Raw genomic sequence first — 19048 nt, forward strand, 5'->3', positions numbered from 1 at the left:
CCCATTATCTAGTCCAGGGGTTTCAAACCTGTGGTCCGGGGACTGCTTGGGATCCACAGGCTCCTCAGCAGCTCTGTGACTCCTTAGAAAATTAAATAATATTAGCACATTAATAAAGTGTATATAAATAAAGGGGCTAAATGTACAATTGAACATTTTACAACATACTGTAAATGTCAAGGAATGTGAAATTGGAGGCTAAAAATTAAATTAGTATCCTCTGATTGATTTGAGGGAGCAGTGCAGATGCATCAAACAGAATATAGTATGGACGATGTGTGGCTTCAATTGAATTTAGAAAATCTCCAACCTTCCTATTAAAAATGTTATTTTTTGTATTTATATTTGTTTGCAAACTAAATAAAATGTGTTATTATTTGTGGATGTGTTTGATGGAATGCTTGTTTCTATGTTGTGATGTATTGTTTTGAAGTTCAAATCATCAACAATGTTTAGGCCGGGGTCCCAGGTTCCAGTAATGACTCAGTGGGGGTCCCTGGGTTCCAGTAATGATAAAGTGGGGGTCCACAGAAGTCAAAAGGTTAAGAACCAGTCTAGTCTAAATAAACCTGCAACATAATTTACTCCAGTAGCAAATGTGAGCTGCCTCTTATTTTATTGGGTGCTTGAGTGCCATAGTTTTAACTACTATTGCATTGTTATCGAAGAAACTGCTTTGGTGGTGTGGCTATGGGATAACAGTACTATGAACCAGTGCAAAAAAAATCCTTTTACATTCTCCCACCCTAAACAAATCAACCCTCCCACAATGACCTCACAGTTTCTCTACTACATCACCTCTGAACATAATGATTCAATTTATTTTCTCTGAACTCACAGTCCTCAGCTTGGTTTTGTAGTGTTTCTCTGTTTTTCTGACCCCACTGTCTTTCAAGTTCAACACAGTACCAAAGCTAATTGATCACCCAATGGCAAGGTTGATTCAGACTTTATCCCTGTCAATTCAATTTTCACTTTAATACAAAATTACTTGTCCAAAGAGCAACATTTTTAGTGGATGATTATTTGCCAGTCCTTCAGTAACTTATTTTTTGCTTGAATCTTTTTATTTCAACTTTTTCAAAAAAAAGTTAAGATGTTTAGAATCAGTACACAGTTATTGCAATTAGGGAAAAAGATCAGGGGCGCAGCCCTGAATACATTCAATGCAGTCCAAACATGTATTACTGCAGGGCTTCGCATCTCAGCTAGTTACAGAGTTGGGTTACAATTCAAACAGAGCAACATACCGACTCCCAAGACTGTTATGCATCTCCAACCCACAAGGTGCACTGTGATGCTGAGTGTTAGTCAAGTCAAAGTGGTCCCTCGATATATATCTACTCTTATCATTACAGCAAAGGAGAAAAGATTCAGCATAGTCATTATATGTAAAACCTTATAACAACAGAAATAACTCTAACTGAAGCCTGCCTTACAACTCCCAAACAATCTCCCTCCCCCTGCATCCCACCCCATCCTGTTGAGCTCTCTGATGTGCAGTCGCGAGCCCCAGATCAAACAAGGCTCGTCCGTCACGTATCAGAGTAAGAGGCCAGGTGGTAGTGCCACCAGTGGAGCATGAGGTACACATCCAGACAGCCCCAGCATCCCAGTGTGAGTCACAGTTCTAGAATATCTCCGTCAGACCCATGTGCCAGTGCTTTGAGATCGGACAGTATTGCATCCCAAACTGAAGCCAGTGGGTATTTATGCGGACCATCTTCCCTTGCAATGCCACCCCCTCCGCCTCCGCCCTCACCACAGCCAGTCGTTCAATAACTTATGTGGCAACATTGAGCATGTTCTAGATTATTTAGCTTAAGTTATTATACCAGGCCAATTCCTACTGAATCCAGCACCAGCAATCAAACAAAACTGGTGCATCCATTACACAAAAGGAAGGAGATGGTCAAATAAGTTGATTGTGGAGGATGACTGAACAGTGCTTGACACTTGCTCCTATCTCCTGCTGGCCAAGCTTCAATGTTGCATCAGGGTGCATGATTTGCATCCCAGAGGACCATATGTGGGAAAAAGGAGGCTTCATTTCTGCCCTGGTCACCCCTTAATATTGCCAGACACTCTGTACTGTTTTTTTTTAATTTTATGAAAAGGAATATAAGTACACAAATAAGCAAGACTAGAGTTAAATTGAGAAACGTATGTTTGTATTCCTACTGGGACACCGCTGGCTTTAAAAAACACAATCACTACAGTACAGAGACTAGAAAGATTTAAGTGCAAGTGGCTTACGCAGAAAAAGTCTACAAGTGACGTGGCGGCCTACTGATTTCTGTCCAATGTCTTTCGCACTACACCATCACAGGGTGCCACTGAACTGAAGGAAATTTAAAGGGTGATTCAGCTGAATGATTTTGGAACACAAAGCATCGTGGGGTCTTGGTAACTCATACAATTTAAGTGGCATGGTGGGGACCTTTCGCAAGGCGACATTTTGTTCACTTCCCAACTCAAGGTATTTGCAGCCAAAGCAGTGGATTCGTTTGATCTGTACGGCACCAGGCAACGAGGCTTTGTAAACCTTGGCGAGTGGTATGTGGGTGGATGAAATTGTTAAATGTGGCAGGCACTTACATGCCCTGCAGGCTTTACAGTCATGGTACTTAAGAGAAAAATGTCTGAACTACTTCCGTTGCTGAGGCATGAATAAAAAACCCGAAGGAAAGAAAACATGAGTTATTCTGCGAAGTTTGCTTTAAGAATGTTACATATTGTTCTTTGGAATAGGTAGCGAGCAGACATGTTTCACGAGCTGAAAACTCAATGTGCAGACTTCTGAAGCATGATAGTTACAGAAAGTCTTATTTAACAATTGTTTGCCTTGGAAATCCCCCCATGTTTGGCATCTTAATCTGGGCTAATTTTGCTGAGGTCCTTGACAGCAGATCAGACGTTTCAGCTCAAAACTTTTAGGACAATGAAAAGGTGCACGTGGGAGTGAGTGATGCTTCTCTCATCAGGAGGGCCAGCACACGGGGCAGGAGAATGCTTCTGCGCTTTTCTCGAGAAAATTGGTCTTTTAATTTCAACAAAAGTAGAACTAAATACTTTAGACTTAAGCAAGGCAAATTCCTCCTAAAACACTGAGCAGTCGCCAAGATTTACAAATAATGCTCGCCTTCCAATCCAAGCTCGTTAGTAAACCTACTCCCGGGTAGTTAAAGTTGGGAGGTCAAATATGTCATAGAAAAACATTCTTTACCTGACATTTTCTATAGTGCAAAGGTTTCGCTAAAATGTTATTTATTTTTCTAAAGAATATCATTGTTGTTTATCTTTATTTAAAAAGTCCGATTGGCGATGTCCCTATGCAATGTGGCCTGAATACGGCCCTATAAAGAGAACCCCAAAGTCAAAGCCAACCGTAATTTCCAATCTACCCAACCCCCAAGGAAATCCTCGAAGGAAAGTCGTAAAACCACCGCACAAACAGGAACAACACTATCTACTCTACAAGCACCAATCAATCCATTATTGTTACATGTCCTGCATTGCACTGGCACAGTTCTCCTCTCATTAGTCACCAATCATCTTCACCAACAGTTTATGTGATCATTCAGCCAACTATGGTCTTTTCCACCATGCTGTTACTATCTATAGTGTTTCTAGTGGATACACTTATTCAGACATTAAATAGAAATACAGAGCGCAGATGTAAATGAGCAGATAGAGCTGCAACTGTACACTCCAGGAAGGCTCAGTCTAGAAGAGGATCCGCGGAGGAGTTTAATTCACAGTAGAGATAGTGTGGTGATGGAAATTTCACCAGAGGATTTGCCTCTGGGTTTAGCACTAACTCTAGAAAAAGGACGATTTTTCATTAACATCCAATTCTAAATCAGAGTTGTAGTCTCATGTGGACAATATCCACCAAGGTCAATCTACACTGTCTTTAGCTTCATTCCTCTTTCTTTGAATGCCTACCAGCATTGCCCTGGCCACGTTTACTTGTGCGTTTATATACATTTCATCATTGATGTTAGTCCAACTGGACAACTGATTGACACAACTAAATATAATGGAAACATCTGTATTCTGATCCACCACCTTTGTCGCACCAACCTACAATGCTATCTTCAAGTTGTGACCCCTTGCTAAGGAACATGATGCACTGCATGCACACTTGTGAAATCCCCTATAACTACATAAATAAGGGAACAGCAGCACTTTCTTGCTTTAGAATTAGACAAAATTGTGTGAGAGTAGACGGAACACAGTGCAGACTACAATGAGAATATCTACTTACCCTGACCCTCAACTGCTGTACTGCTGTGTTTCCCTGGGATGGAATAATAGGTAATGTTTGTGGTGTTTCATAAGTCTAGTTAGATTTTCCTGTTTCCTGATGCTCAGTTGGAGGAGAGCATGATACATTGTGAGACATGCTGTTAAAATGTTCCTTAGGATTTTATGTGGTCCACAATACTTTGGCGTGGTGTTATGTGCGGTGTCACTTGTATGAGAGTGTGCATAGTCATAGGGAACACTCGCGCTGTGGGGTCTTCAGTTGAGATTTGCATCCTAAACCCACCACAACCTGCTCTAGAATGTTCTCAGTAACTACTTTTGTTTTCAGCTCATATATATATATATATATATATATATATATATATATATATATATATATATATATATATATATATATATATATATATATTACCTAGTGGCAATTGCCACTAGGTAGTTATAGTTAGGATGTGTTTTCTATGAAACAAAATATTTTGACTTGCCTATACCGCTGGCGTCAGTTGAGGCATCCTCACAAAATTTTCCACAAAAATATGACGCTCACTTGAGCCGCTGTCTGGAAAGTTTTGGAGTCATCCGTCAAGCGGGGGCTGAGAAAAAAAGGGGGGAGGCCATTTTCCACATTCATTCTCCATAGGGATTTGAAACATGACTAAAGCCGGACAGCTAGACGGAATTATAAAATTTGGCAGAAAGGTAGCTCTTGATCCAGAAAGAGACCTTTTTGTTATTTGGTGTAAATCTGTTTAGCAGTTTTTGAGATATGAAAAAAAGTCACATTTGTATCTAAAGGAACTCAAAGGCTCCCCAAATCATCCTGATCTCGTGGTGAGATCTGATTGGCTGCCAACACTTCAGCCAGGAAGTGTTGGCAGCCATCTTGGGACTGGGCCTAAGCCTGGGCAAAAAAGCACATTTAAAAAAAAAACAATGTTGCTGTAAATTCACGACCACCACCTCCCCTGGGATTCTAATCAATTATTTGTAGCGGGCTGAGCGCTCTCCACTCCACAGCCCTGGGAACCGCCACTTCTCATGGGCTAAACCAATAATGTGGGGGGGACTGTGCTCCCCCCCCAGCAGCCCAGAGGACCACCACCTCCCCCGGGCAATTAATTTCACATTAAGTGGGGGCACCACTGCCCCCTCTGCGGGCCCAGGGACTGCAACCTCCCCAGGGCAGAAAAAAGATAATGAAGGGGGTCGTTGAGGACCCGTGGCCCTGGGGACCAAAACCTCCCTGGGGTAAAGTTCAATGTTGGAGGGGGGACTGGGTGGCCCCCACACTTGTGGAGCCAATAATGGCCCTGGGGATCGGCACCCAACTGGGCCGGCTCCTGCTATGTCCCTTGGTGCTTAACCTAACTGTTTTCTGTGACTTGGCAGAAGCTCTGACAGCTCCAGTCAAGTCACAGCAAACACTCCAGTTCCAGCAAGCAAGAGCTGTCCAGCAGCTCTTGCTCGCTGGAAGAAGAGGTTTCCCCTGTTTCCCTGCTTGCAGACATGCGGGCAGGGAAACAGAGGAAACAACTGCTCTCACAGTCAGGGAGCTACATCTTTAGCAGCTCCATGTCTGTGAGAGCAATGCTGACTCCTGCAGAAAGAGGGGACCATGGGGGCCTTGAGAATCCCTGCTGCCCCATTGCGCACTGGGTGCCCTTTGGGCACTCAGGACAAATGGTTGGGCCACAAGGGATGGAGTCCCCTGGGCCAAGATCTGCCAAGGGAGGAGGGCTGTGCAGCCACATGGAATTATAGTGGGCTCTGGCGGACGGGGTCCCTGGGGGTGGAAATCGGCTGGGGGAGGGGAACTGTGCAGCCCTCCTCCCCCACACTGGACATTTACCCAGCAAGGTAGAACTTGCTAGCTAAACAGTAGAAAGTGCTCCAGTTGGGTAGACAGCTTGTGCAAATTGTGGACTCTTTTTGGATAAATGAACAGGTGAGCTTCCATTATCGTCATGATGCTCATTTCACAGAAATTAAACCTTTAACAGGAAGCACTTACAAATATAAATGTAACAGGTGCCCCAGTTGAAGCTCCACTTCTGGAAAGGACAAATTATCTTAACTCCTGAGCTTACTCACACAAAATCAGAGAAATTCAGCAGTTATAGTTACAGTTATTTCAAGTAAGTGTAGCTAGTGGCCTAAGATAACTATAACTCGCCCCCCTCGCCATGCACTTCTAACTACCCCAGATATTACAGCATTCATGACAACTTTTATAACATCAATAAAAATACCAATGAAACTTTAGAAACCAAATTATTTAAGAAAAAACTGTGCATGGCAGGGGTGCAATGCTTTTTTACCATGTTATGAGCAATGTAATATGTGAGAACATAAGCACTTCATTGAGGGGGCACAAGTTATAGTTAGCTCAGGTAACTAGAACTGCTGAATTTCAATGGTTTTGTACGAGTGAAATTTGAGCCTAACTATAAAGTCCATGTAACCTTTGTTTTTTTCAGTGAATTTCTAAGTTTTTTTTAATTCTATTTCCTAACTATAACATCTGTTTTTTTTAAATTGTATTTCCTAACTATAACGTCCCTGTAACCTTTGTTTTTTTCAATAAATTCCAACATTTTTTTAAATGTTATTTCCTAACTGTAAACTGTAACCTTTGAGATTTGGTGTGTGAGTGGCTGTATAAGTAGGTGAGTGGGTTTGTGAGTGGCTGTATGGGTCTCTGAGTGGGTGTGTGTGTGGGTTTGTGGATGTGTGAGTGGCTGTATGGGTCTGTGAGTGGGTGTTTGAGTGGTGATATGGGTGTATACATGGGTGTGTATGTGGGAGTAGGACTGCCTGTGTGAATCTGTGAGTGAGTGAGTGAGTGAGTAAGTGGGTCTGAGTGGGTGCATGAGTGAGTTTGTGACTGGATGCAGAAGTGTCTGAGTGGGTCTGTGAGTGGGTGCATGACTGTCAGAGTGGGGCTGTGAGTCAGTGCATGAGACTCTGAGGGGGTCCGTGAGTGGGTGCATGAGTGTCTTTGAAGGTCTGTGAGTGGATGGATGAGTCTCTGAGTGGATGAGGGGTGTGTTAGTGTCTGACTGGGTATGTGAGTGGTTGAGTGAGTCTCTGAGTGGGTCTGTGAGTGGTTTGTGAGTGTCTGAGTGGGTCAGTCAGTGGGTGTGTGAGTCTCTGAGTGGGTCTGTGAATGGGAAAATGAGTGTCAGAGTGGGTCTATGAGTGTGCACTTGAGTGTGTAAGTGGGTCTGTAAGTGGGTGTGTGAGTGCCTGAGTAGGTCTGTGAGTGGGTACGTGAGTCGCTGAGTGTGGCTGTGAGTGAATGCATGAGTTTCTGAGTGTGTCTGTGAGTGCATGAATCTCTGATTGGGTCTGTGAGTGGGTGTGTGAGTCTCTGAGTGGGTCTGTGAGTGGGTGTGTGAATGTCTGAGTGAGTCTGTAAGGGAGTGCATGAGTGTCTAAGTGCATCTGTGAGTGGGTGTGTGAGTGTCTGTGTGGGTGTGTCAGTAGCTGTGTGGGTGATTCGACCAAAAAGGAACCCCATCTGCCCTTTTATCCAAAAAGAGTCCACAGTTTTGTGCAAAAGATCCACCCAAATGGGTAAATGCCCAGTACGTATTTTACACTACAGCTGCGTAATGGTGCACAAGGAAATGTCACCAGTGACCTTGTGTGCATTTTTGGCAATATGATTGTCCCTAGTCCCTCTTCATCCAGAAATATATGATAACATGAATCCTCCTATAGAGAGACCAATGAGACTACAAAGACATAAATCTCCACCAAACTAGGATCCTTCCTGTTAACTATATGACATAAATGCTTCTTTGTTTTGTGGAGATTTCCTCATATTCATGGGATTTAAGAACGCGCTACCAAAATCGGCCAGAAAAGCACCAGGGGGGGCCTTTGGTAGCCCATCTTTCATAGAAATGGGGAGGGGGGCTGCGTGGCCCCCCACTCCCTAGACCAATTTTGGCCCCAGGAAGCCCATTCCCTAGGTCCCAGCCATAAGCACATGGGGGAGGCGGGGTTGCGCAGCCCTCCACCATGGGACAATTCTGGTCCTGGGGACCCCATCCCCCAGGGCCCGTCTGTCATATGTGTTCCCTGGGCACTCGGTGTTCATGATGGGGACTGTGGAGGGAGCCTCAAGGCCCCCACGGTACCAGGTGGCTCCCTTCCTCCTGCAGGACCCAGCATTGCTATTTCACACTGGAAGCAGCTGGAAATGCAGCTCCCTGTGTGCAAGAGCGATTGTTTAATTTCTTTCCCTGCCCGCTTGTCTGAGAGATGGAACTTCCATTGGGTGGGAGCACTTTGACAGCACCCACCTGCTGAAGCTCCTGCCAAGAAAAAACAAACAGCTATGTACCAGGGGTGGGCACCCCAGGACAAAGCAGGAGCCGGCCCTAGGGGGTGGCGGTCCAGAGGGCAATTATTTGCTCCAGGAAGGGACTGCTCTGCCCTCCTCCTTCAACTTTCAAGGGCCTGACCCGGGGAGGTGGTAGCCATACGACCCCCACCCTCCTTCTAAAAAAAAAACAGAAAGTCATTGAAGTGGCTGTCCCCGGGGCCCAGGAGGGTTTGCACGGCCCCCCCATACTAATTTTTTAATATAGCCCTGTGGAGGTGGTAGTCCCTGGGACTGGGGGGTCCGTACGCCCCCCCCATAATATTTTTTTAGTATGGCCCAGGAAAGGTGGGGGTCCCCAGGGCCCGGGGAGGTCTGCGCGCCCCCCACATTAATATTCACATTAGCCCCAGGGAGGTTATGGTCCCTGGGGCATAAATTAGGCCCTTGGGAGGGCCCTTTGCGCCCCCTCCGTACGATTTTAAAGCTCTGCATGCCCCGGGACCTGGCCCACCTGAGGACTTGATTATAAACAAGCGTGAGAGATTGCGCTTTTTTCAGTTTTTGCCACAAATTCATGAATTTTGTGATTTGCGGCAAAATGTTTTTTAAAAATACTTTGTTGTCCTGTCTGGGGCTCGTAGACCAAGGCTAGAGGGTAAGGGTATTTGTAGCCGCTGCCCTTTTCTCTCTTTCTGTTTTTTTTGGGGGGGCTCGGCTGAAGGCAAGTCCCAATATGGCTGCCAGTACTTCCTTGTTGAAGTGTTGGCAGCCAACAGTACAGTCTGTAGGAGCTCGTCATTATTCACGAATCACAATCTGCAGAACAAAATCTACCTTTCTGCCACATTTGGTGTAATATCCAGCGGTTTGGGCTGTAGTCATGTTCAAAGCCCCTATGGGAATTAGTATGGGAAACACACTTTTTTACCCCCCTCTTTTTCTCAGGCCCCACTTGACAGATCGCCCCAAAACTTTCCATGCACAATAAGAATCACCATCACTTTTTTGGAAAAAAAATTGAAGATTCATCAAACGGCACCAAAGGTACAGGCAAGTCAAAAAACGCTTTTCCTATGGAAACATGGTCCCTGGGAAGGAATAGATAGTAAACCATAGATTGCCAGAAGAGGAGTAGTGCTATATTTTTTTATTTTTCAAAGGTTGATGGAAACAATACAAAATGCTAAGTCATTTTGATCAATTGGGTCCTAATCAGAGCAAAACTGTCCTACTTTGCTGTTGATTTGTATTTATATGAAAAAAAGTCCATCTTTTTTTACTGTACACATGCTTATATAGCACCAGCTCACCTCTTGTCATGTTTATCACTATTCCCTTCTCGCTGTGCATTCTTATTGGAGCACCTTTGTTGGAATACAATGTCTTAAAAGTTGACAGTGAACAAATCTATTTGCATTTTATAAAGAGATTTTACTTTTTTGTAAATAACTTGCCTTAGACGTATAGGATTATGCATCCTCCATGGGGACCATTGTCTTCTTGTTTCTTTCTTTAGCAGAAGGAGCAATTATTGCAGCAGCAAGACACACTTCTTTGAGAGACTGGAATATGGATTCTCCAAAGAAAAATGTAGGTCTTTCTATGCGTTTTGAGAGGAGTTTTGGGAACAGACAACCAAGTAACAATGGATTATGTCAGCAGGCAAGGAGGGTCAATATCTTTCTCACTGATTTTTGTAGAGATGAAGATAAGAACATAGGCAGAGAAGATTCGCTTATCTCTGTCAGCCAGCTACATCAAGTGAAAGGACAATGCTCACGCAGCCCTACTCGGCAGGAACTTCGTATCAACTCTGGACCTGTGTTTGACTCCTGTAGTGTTCAGAGGGATATGCCACAGATTTGAGGAACCTTGTATGGATCTTTTTGCTTTTCAGAAAAGAGGCCAAGTAACTAAAGTCTGTGTACGATTTCTAACACCAACAGCCTGGGAGTGGATGATTTGTCTATTCAATGACCTTCACAGCTTCTCTGGAACTTTCCTCCATCTACTCTAATTCCTTTTCTGCTGCTGAAAAACCAGAGTGGGGCAGCAGATGTAATAGTAGTCATACCATTCTGTCTGAGAAGATCCTCGACTCCTCTTCTTCCCATGGCTCTATTCCCCTGCTGGAGGATTCCTCGCCCTTATTTTACTCTTCCAAAATCATAGGTTGCTTCCTCGCCAGTTGCTGACATTGTCGGTTTGGCAGAGGATTCGGCTTGAAAAAACAAGGAGTCCCTAAGCACTTATTAGTAGGTCTAGACCCTCTTTTACAGCTAAATGTTAAAAAAAACATTAGAAATTATGTTTTTTTCTATTTATTATAATATTAACTGTCTACCTCAATTTTTGTTTAATGGTTTTAACAAGGGTTTGACAGTATGTTGGAAAGTACCATCCTTCTTGGCATGTTACCCCCAATTTCTACCTGTTTGTCTGTGTGTTTTGACTGTCTCGTTGGGATCCTGCTAGTCAGGACCCCAGTGCTCATAGTTTGTGGCCTATATGTCAGTGTGTTTTAATGTTTTGTCAGTACGCTTAACTGTGTCACTGGAGTTCTGCTAACCAGAACTCCAGTGCTTATGTTCTCTCTGTTTTCCAAATTTGTCACTATCTAGTGACTCCATATTCCAGTCCGGATTGGCACACTGGACCCCCCTTATAAGTCCCTAGTATATGGTACCTAGGTACCCAGGGCATTGGGGTTCCAGGAGATCCTTATGGGCTGCAGCATTTCTTTTGCCACCCATAAGGAGCTCATACAAACACTCCTTCAGGGCTGCCACTGCAGCCTGAGTGAAATAGTGCAAACACTATTTCACAGCCATTTTCACTGCACCCGGTAACTTATAAGTCACCTATATGTCTAACCTTCAGTTACTGAAGGCTAGGTGCAAAGTTACTGTGTGTGAGGGCACCCTTACACTAGCAAAAGTGCCCCCACGTAGTCCAGGACCAATTTCCCAGACTTTGTGAGTGTGGGGACACCATTATAAGCGTGCACTACATATTTGTCAATACATATATGTAGCTTCACAATGGTAATTCTGAATATGGCCATGTGAGGTGTCTAAGATTGAGAAATTGTACCCCCAGTCCAATTCTGGCATTGGGTGGCCAATTCCATGCAGCCTGGGGGCTCCACCATTGACCCCCAGTACTGCCAAACCAGCTCCCTGAGGTTTCCACTGCAGACCCACCTGCTGCCACCTCACAGACAGGTTTCTGCCCTCCTAGGGATTGAGCAGCTCAATCCTAGGAAGGCAGAACAATGCATTTTCTTTAGGAGAGGGGTGTTACACCCTCTCCCATTGGAAATAGGTGTTACAGGCATGGGAGGGGTATCCTCCCAGAGCCTCTGGAAATGCTCTGAAGGGCACAAACGGTGCCCTCCTTGCACAATCCAGTCTACACCAGTTCAGGGACCCCCAGTCCCTTCTCTGGTGTGAAACTGGACAAAGAAAAAGGGAGTGGACACTCCCCTGTCCATCACTTCCCCAATGGTGGTGCCCAGAGCGCCTCCGGAGTGTCCCTGGCGTTAGCCATCTTGGATTCCAAGGTGTGGGGACCCACCAGAGGATTTGAGTGGCCAGTTCCAGCAGGTGATGTCAGAGATCCCTCCTGATAGGTGAATACCTGGGTAGGTAGCCAATCCCCCTCTCAGGGCTATTTTGGGTCTCTCCTCTGTGTGTTTCCTCAGATTCGGTTTGCAAGACTCCACCATGACTCCTATGCATCCTCTGCTTCGGCTTCTGACCATCGGATCAACCGCAGACTGCTCCAGGAATGCTGTCACTGCAACAAAGTATCCAGGAAGGCTACTGTGACCCTGCAACTTCAGCTCCAGCCAGCAACTGCAACAGATTCCAGGTTGTGCATGCTCTGGGGACTGCCTGTCTTCATTTTGCACCAGAAGGACCGAAGGAATCGCCTGTGGAGTGACAAAGTCACTTCCCTGTTTCAGCAGGCACCTCTCTACAAAGCCAACTGGTACTCTGGGACTACTCTCCTGTCAATGAGCATGATCCCTGGAATATAGGTGGTGGAGCAAAGTGATCCTGACTGTCCAAAGGTCCAGCTGTCCAAATTTGGTGGAGGTAAGGTCTTGCATCCCTGTGCCAGACAGTACCCCTGTGCACCGCGTATTCTGCAGCTCCTTGGGCTTCTGTGCACTTCTTCCAAAAGTCCTTCGTGCACAGTGTAGCCCGGATCCCCAGCACTCTATCCTGTGACACTCAGCTCCCTGAGTTGTCCTCCGGCAGCGTGGGAACTCTTTGTGTAGTGCTGCGATCACCGCATTCTGTGACTCCTTTGTCCCCATGTTCTGGGACTCCTGTGGGTGCTGCCTGGTCTTCTGAGGGCTCTCTAAAGTGCTGAGCGCCCCCTCATTCTCCTCAGTCCGAGTTGAGGCACCCAGGTCCCTCCTGAACCCAGGTAGCGACTTTTCGCGCCAACCGCAACATTTACGTGACCCAAGGCTTGTTGGCGAAATCCAATGACGAAAACCAGCCTGCATCCAACGACTCAACGTGGGACATCTCTTGCACCAAGTAAGAACCTGCAGCTGTCTTCTTTAGTGCATTTCTGACTTCTTCATCCAACTGGAGAGTCCACTTTTGCACCTTCATCCTGGTTAGTAGGGGCTCCTGTTCTTCCTGGACTCTCCATCGACTTCTGGACTTGGTCTCCTCTCTCTGCAGGTCTTCAGGTCCAGGAATCCATTGTTGGTTTCTTGCAGTCTTGCCTGGTTTTTGCATAATCCTTTACCATGACTTCTAGTGTGTTCTGAAGAAACTTGCTGTACTTTACTACTGTTTTTCTCGACTCCGGGGTGGGGTAATTTACTTACCTTTGGTGTTTTCTTACACTCCCAGCACCCCTGTGCACACTACACTTGCCTAGGGGGGAAACCGACATTTGCATTCCACTATTTTAGTATATGGTTTGTGTTGCCAATAGGCCCACTGCAAACTATTGTGTTTTTCACTGTTTGCACTACTCTATGACTGTGTACTTACCTGATTTTGGTTACTACTGTATATATTGTGTACAATACTTACCTCCAGAAGGAGTATTGCCTCTAAGATATTTTTGGCCTTGTGTCACTAAAATAAAGTACCTTTATTTTTGATAACACTGAGTATTTTCTTTCTTGCGTATCAGTATTGTGTGACTATAGTGGTATTGCAAGAGCTTTGCATGTCTCCTAGTTCAGCCTTGGCTGGTCTGCTACAGCTACCCCTAGACAGCCTAAGCCGCTAGACACTGCCTACATTTTACTAAGATGGATCACTGGACCTGTTATAAGGTGTAAGTACCTCTGGTACACATTACAAACCAGGCCTGCTTCTCACACAGTATACACCTTAATGACTCAGTGGAGAGCTAATAGAGCCATTCAGGAGTCATTGGTAGTTTTTTTTCTGTAAACGGGAGTCTTGGATTTAGACATCTGCACAGCAAGCACATGGGCCATTCCTCACCAACTGAAACGTTCTATAATCCAAGTTTTGGAAATAGCTGGTGAAAATGTTGCACAGTGTGTACTGAAATTAGTGATGTCTTAGTTAACTGATTGATAATCTATTATTATCTTTCTTTTGTCTTGATGTCTTGCTTTTAAATATGAAGGGTTTTGTTGTTAGCATAATAAGCACATTTCTTGTATGAATATTAATTATTTTTTGGCTAGCAGACCTTTAATATTTCTCACATGGAATGACTGAGCAAGGATGTAGAGAAAATGCACAGATTACTTATCTGTAACCTTCATTATCCTTATACCTAAAATCCTGATCACAGTCATTAAGATTACCGGTAACTAACTGGTGCAATGCCAAGGCTAGGCCACATTCATGGACATTAAACTGTTCTAACAGCTTGCTCCCTTCATCATGTTTGTACAGGTAGTCTCTGTGACGAAAATACATTTTTCTGAATGGGTTGGTGCCAAGAAGCTGCACGCTTTCTCTTGTTGCGCTTTATAAAGGTACAATCTGTCACTTGTGCGTGGGAATGCAGCGGGTGGGAGGCCATGAGTGGTTTGTCTAAGGCCACCTAAATCCAGCGGAACGTAACGACTACCTCCCGCCCTTTACCCTTAAGGGTGTGCATACTTTACATAAACAGAACACACCATCTGTTATATGAGACATGATTGCATGTCACGAGGCCGTTTGATCACCAGAATAGGGGAATGCGGCAGAAACTCTCCCCGAAAGACCTTACAGCCAAAGAAGCAAGAATATGGACCTCTGGAGCTGCAGTACGGGTGAAGGGAAAACTATCTGACTCCTGTCACAGACTCAGGACACTGCACACAGGCTGGCTGGGAGAAGATCATTTTAGGGACAGGTTAATCAGACTTCTATCCTTTTGAAATAGGCTTTACAGCAACGCGTTTTACTCAGTGGTGTAATGCAAAATGATGCCCTCACCCCGCAGAATGTGATGAGGGCCCATCCGAGTCTCCCATATTTCACAGATATTCATTGGCCTTGGCCTGAATGAGAGTCCCTTGAAAAGTTGGGGCCCTCCTAAAGAGTTAAGGAACACAGGGGCCACAAAGACCTTCGTAGGCCTCTGGTTTTACTGTAGAACAACGTTAATAGGAAAGTATAAAGTAAGTAGTTCACCAATACCCTATAACTTTAAAAACACTGCAGCCTACCCAGTGCTTAAATTGTAAATAAAATCGTGCTGGTGCTCAAAGCCCTCCTCTTAAACACGCGCGGCTGCTGCAATTAAATGTGGGATCACGGAATACTAGGGCAGCGTAATCCTGAAGCCATCTCGGGCCTCTTCAATCCATATAAAGCCACTCCCTAGCCCTTCAGCTCACTCTAGTAGCTTCCTACTTTCTCCCATTGTGACGCTTTTTCGTTTTTCCTTTCCTCCGCCTTTTCCATATGTGTCTTTTGCTCGCAGAAAATGCTTGAGGCAGAAGAATAAGCCCCGGCCCGCCAAAATAAGTGCCGGTGCTCAGCACCGGAAACACCAAGCACAAATTAAGCACTGAGCCTACCACACAGGCGTGTGTACCCCACGTGTCTTAATGCACACACCGCTTATTAGCATTGCTCAAACCACTCCACCATTACCATGCATGAAAACCCATACAAAATAATAAAAGGGATTATTATTGTTTGATTTAAAAACACAACATAATTATGTAGCCGTTCTGAGCAGCGCTTCCATCATATGAAAACCATTTAATCTATTTTTTGTACTATTCACATAGTCCATCCTTCTCCAACTGAAAAATATCTCCAGACATATTGAATAAATAGAAGTCAGCTCAAGACAAAAGAACAATCAGTTTAAGTCTCCAGTTGCCTTCGGTCATGAATAATGAATCTATGTTAATTAACTCTCCAACACTGAGGGTGAAACTTTTGATACTTGGACGGGGAAGAAATGGGAAACCAGAACTTTGATTGGTTAGCATATTCGGAGTCATTGTTGCGTTTTAAAGGTATAAAACAAGGGTAAAAGGAACAAAATAAGAGGGAACATCTGTAAAAAAAAAACAAAAAAAAGGCACAGAAAGAAGAGAAAAAGATCATCCAATGAAAAATAAACAAAGAAAAAAGTCAGAAACAGAAAGGAGAGAATCACAAAGAAAAAAAAACAAAGGAAGAGAGACAGGAAAGGCAGGGGAAAACACAGAACAATTGAGAACAAAAAAAAAAACAAAAAAAGAAAATAAGGGAATATGGAAAGGAAAAATGCAGATGAAAGAAAGATGCAAACAAGAAAATCGAGAAGTGTAGAAAACATTAGGAAAGATCGAAATAATGAGAAAGTATGAGCAAAAGCTCGACAAAATTAAACCAGACAGAAAAATGAAGAAAGCTAGGGAAGTTTAAAAAATCGAGTTAGAGGCACTAGCTCAACAAGCAATCAGAACATGATCTACACTAGTTTAGCAGTGGAGGTTTGAATATATTTTTACCTTTTGTTTTGCCCCTGTTTCTTTGGTGTGGAGGATCTTGCGTCGTTTCCGCATGATGGGGCTTTACCAGGTTCCCCTCGCTACAAGTTCTCAGAATCTTGTCACTTGCTGGTAGTTTTCTGGGTTTGCTGGGCGAGCCATAGCTCCTCGAGGTAGTCAGTTTGGATTCTGCACAAGCTGAAGACGAGGGTCTGGCCAAACGCGATGGCTTGGACATGTTACGGATATGCTCTCTGACAGCACTGGGAGCCTGCACTCTCCTGCAGTCCTTTCCGCAGATTTGGGGGCCGCCTCAGGCTTCAGTGAAAGCGCCCCATCGCCAGCGTGATCTGTTTCAAACAAGCCTCCTGTGGTCACGCAGGGAGTTCGTCTGACTCGACGACTGAAGAATGTAGGTATGTGCTGAGGTAAAACTTGGGATGGTCCTTCTGTGGCAGCTCGTGAACTAAACAGCGCAGACCAGATGCCATGCACGTGCAAAGGTATTTTCTGCTGGCATGCACAGACTAGACACTGGGCACCATTAAAGAGGAACGAGAATTCCACAATGCTCCATCTAATCAGGTAAAGTCGATAAAAAAAAGTTCACACGAGAACTCCGTGTTCAAAACACGTCTCTTTCTGCTATATCTTTTTCTAGGGTTACATTTTGAGGAAAAAAATCGCATGCCATCCATTCGTTTCTTCAAAAAGGCAATTCAAATAATTTGCCTATATCAGTATTCAATTCATGTCAAGAATATTTATTTTCCTGCACTTGAGCGTGACGGAATGTGAAATGAACGTACAAATTAAAATGTGGACTTCATTTCTGCTTTAACAATTCGCCACATCTGCTACTTAAAGGTCAGCGTGTAAACATTTTATCACGTGAATTTCGCAAACCTGTTTCAATCAAGCATTAAAATATTGCAAATAACGCCAGAAAGACGGCAAAATATATAGTTGTATACACGATTCTCACATATATTTCATTTGAAAAACTGGAAGTCTATTTGTATAAGAGCACAGTTGCATCAACTTATCAGCGAGACAATATTTTTAAAACAGTTGTCATTGATAATCTATAGGGTTTGGACAGGCATATGCATTTTTTAGCTTAATACGTTACCAATGTGCTCCTGCACATATGCATCTGTGCTGCCCATAAATAAAAGGCTGTGTGTCGTGATACGTTACACTAATTAACCGAGCTACCTCCTTGAGTTTTAGTGTCAGCAAGAGACTAGCTAGAAGATTAGAATATACCCAGTTGAACAATGCATCTAATCACACAAAGCACGCAGAACGAGGACATTTGGCCTTCTTTACTAATTTCCTTCACTCTTTCATCTTTCTACCATTCATTTATTCATTTCAATCTTTGTATCCATCCATCTGCCCATCACTTCACCTTTCCAGTCACCAATCCACCCACCCATCCAACATACTTTCTTTCATCCATCCAGCTACCCATCCTCTCACAATCCACTCAATCATATATTCATGAATCCATCTATCTATGCTTCCAGTCATTCACCCGTTCACTCTTTCTTCCTCAGTCCTTTGACCCATGAGCCAAGTATTCCATCATTCCATCCATTCACCCTTTTACCTATCGAGCCTTTCACTAGTCTATCCTTTGCCTCTTCCATCTATTCTTGTCTTCACCCATCCATGTTTTCACCTGTTCATATCGTCTCCCTTACATCCACTCATTCTCGCACCCTCTTTCCTTTCAAACTTCCATTACAACTTTCACCTTTCTCAATACTTAACTCTCTTTTCTCCCTTCCTTTAACCTTTCCATCCTTCTCACATGCCTACTTTCCCATTTGTATCTACCCTTTTTTTTCTCTCATCAATGGCTTTTCCTTTTTCAATTTTCTTTCATTGTATATGTTAAATACAAGACAATCAGGTAGGTGGCTTTAATTTCTTTAATTGTCAAGTTCTCCGAATACGGCTCATCCACCCAGCCCCACACCCACCTTGCTGTAAGACAGCACCCAGCCCTTTGAGGCTAGCATCTGTCGTAATAAAGGAATTTTTCTTCGGATCAAAATTCTTGAGTCAGGGAGCTAAAGATAGCTTGTCTTTGATCATTTTAAACTCTTCTTCACACTCATCACTCCACACAAAATCTACCTCTTTCCTCAAAAGATCTCTCATATTGTAAATAATCTCGGCAAAATTCTTAATAAATTTATGATAATATTTAACCATACCGAAGAATCACATGAGCTCCTCTTTCGTGGAGGGAGAAGACATCGCATGAATGGTATTCACTAGGTCAGACTTAGGGGCAACACCCTCACCAGATATAGTGTGACCTAAATAATCAATTGTTTTAAAATCAAACGTACACTTTTCCAACTTGACGGTCAAATTATGTTCATTCACTCTCTTCAACACTTGTCTGACCCTAGTACCATGTTCAGCATGATCCTTACCATACACCAGAATATCATCCTGGTATACACAAACCCCTTCTAGCCCTTTAAGCACCC

The 19048-nt window shown here is 43.9% G+C and overlaps 1 protein-coding gene across 4 annotated transcripts in view; it reads right to left on the bottom strand.

Annotated features, from left to right (window-relative positions):
- The window catches only part of KIAA1217 (KIAA1217 ortholog), a 1319791-nt gene extending 1302893 nt beyond the window's left edge, over positions 1 to 16898 (bottom strand). The window contains exon 1 of one of the 4 annotated variants that reach the window (XM_069211370.1): positions 16560 to 16898. In XM_069211370.1, coding sequence (XP_069067471.1) covers positions 16560 to 16776 — 217 coding nt within the window. In that variant the 5' untranslated portion in view covers positions 16777 to 16898. The remainder of the gene's footprint in view (positions 1 to 16559) is intronic. The other 3 variants (XM_069211371.1, XM_069211380.1, XM_069211382.1) reach the window with 3 other exon arrangements.
- Between the last annotated feature and the right edge of the window lie 2150 nt (positions 16899 to 19048).

This window comes from Pleurodeles waltl, chromosome 10 (genome assembly GCF_031143425.1).
Source record: "Pleurodeles waltl isolate 20211129_DDA chromosome 10, aPleWal1.hap1.20221129, whole genome shotgun sequence".
Lineage (NCBI taxonomy): Eukaryota > Metazoa > Chordata > Amphibia > Caudata > Salamandridae > Pleurodeles > Pleurodeles waltl.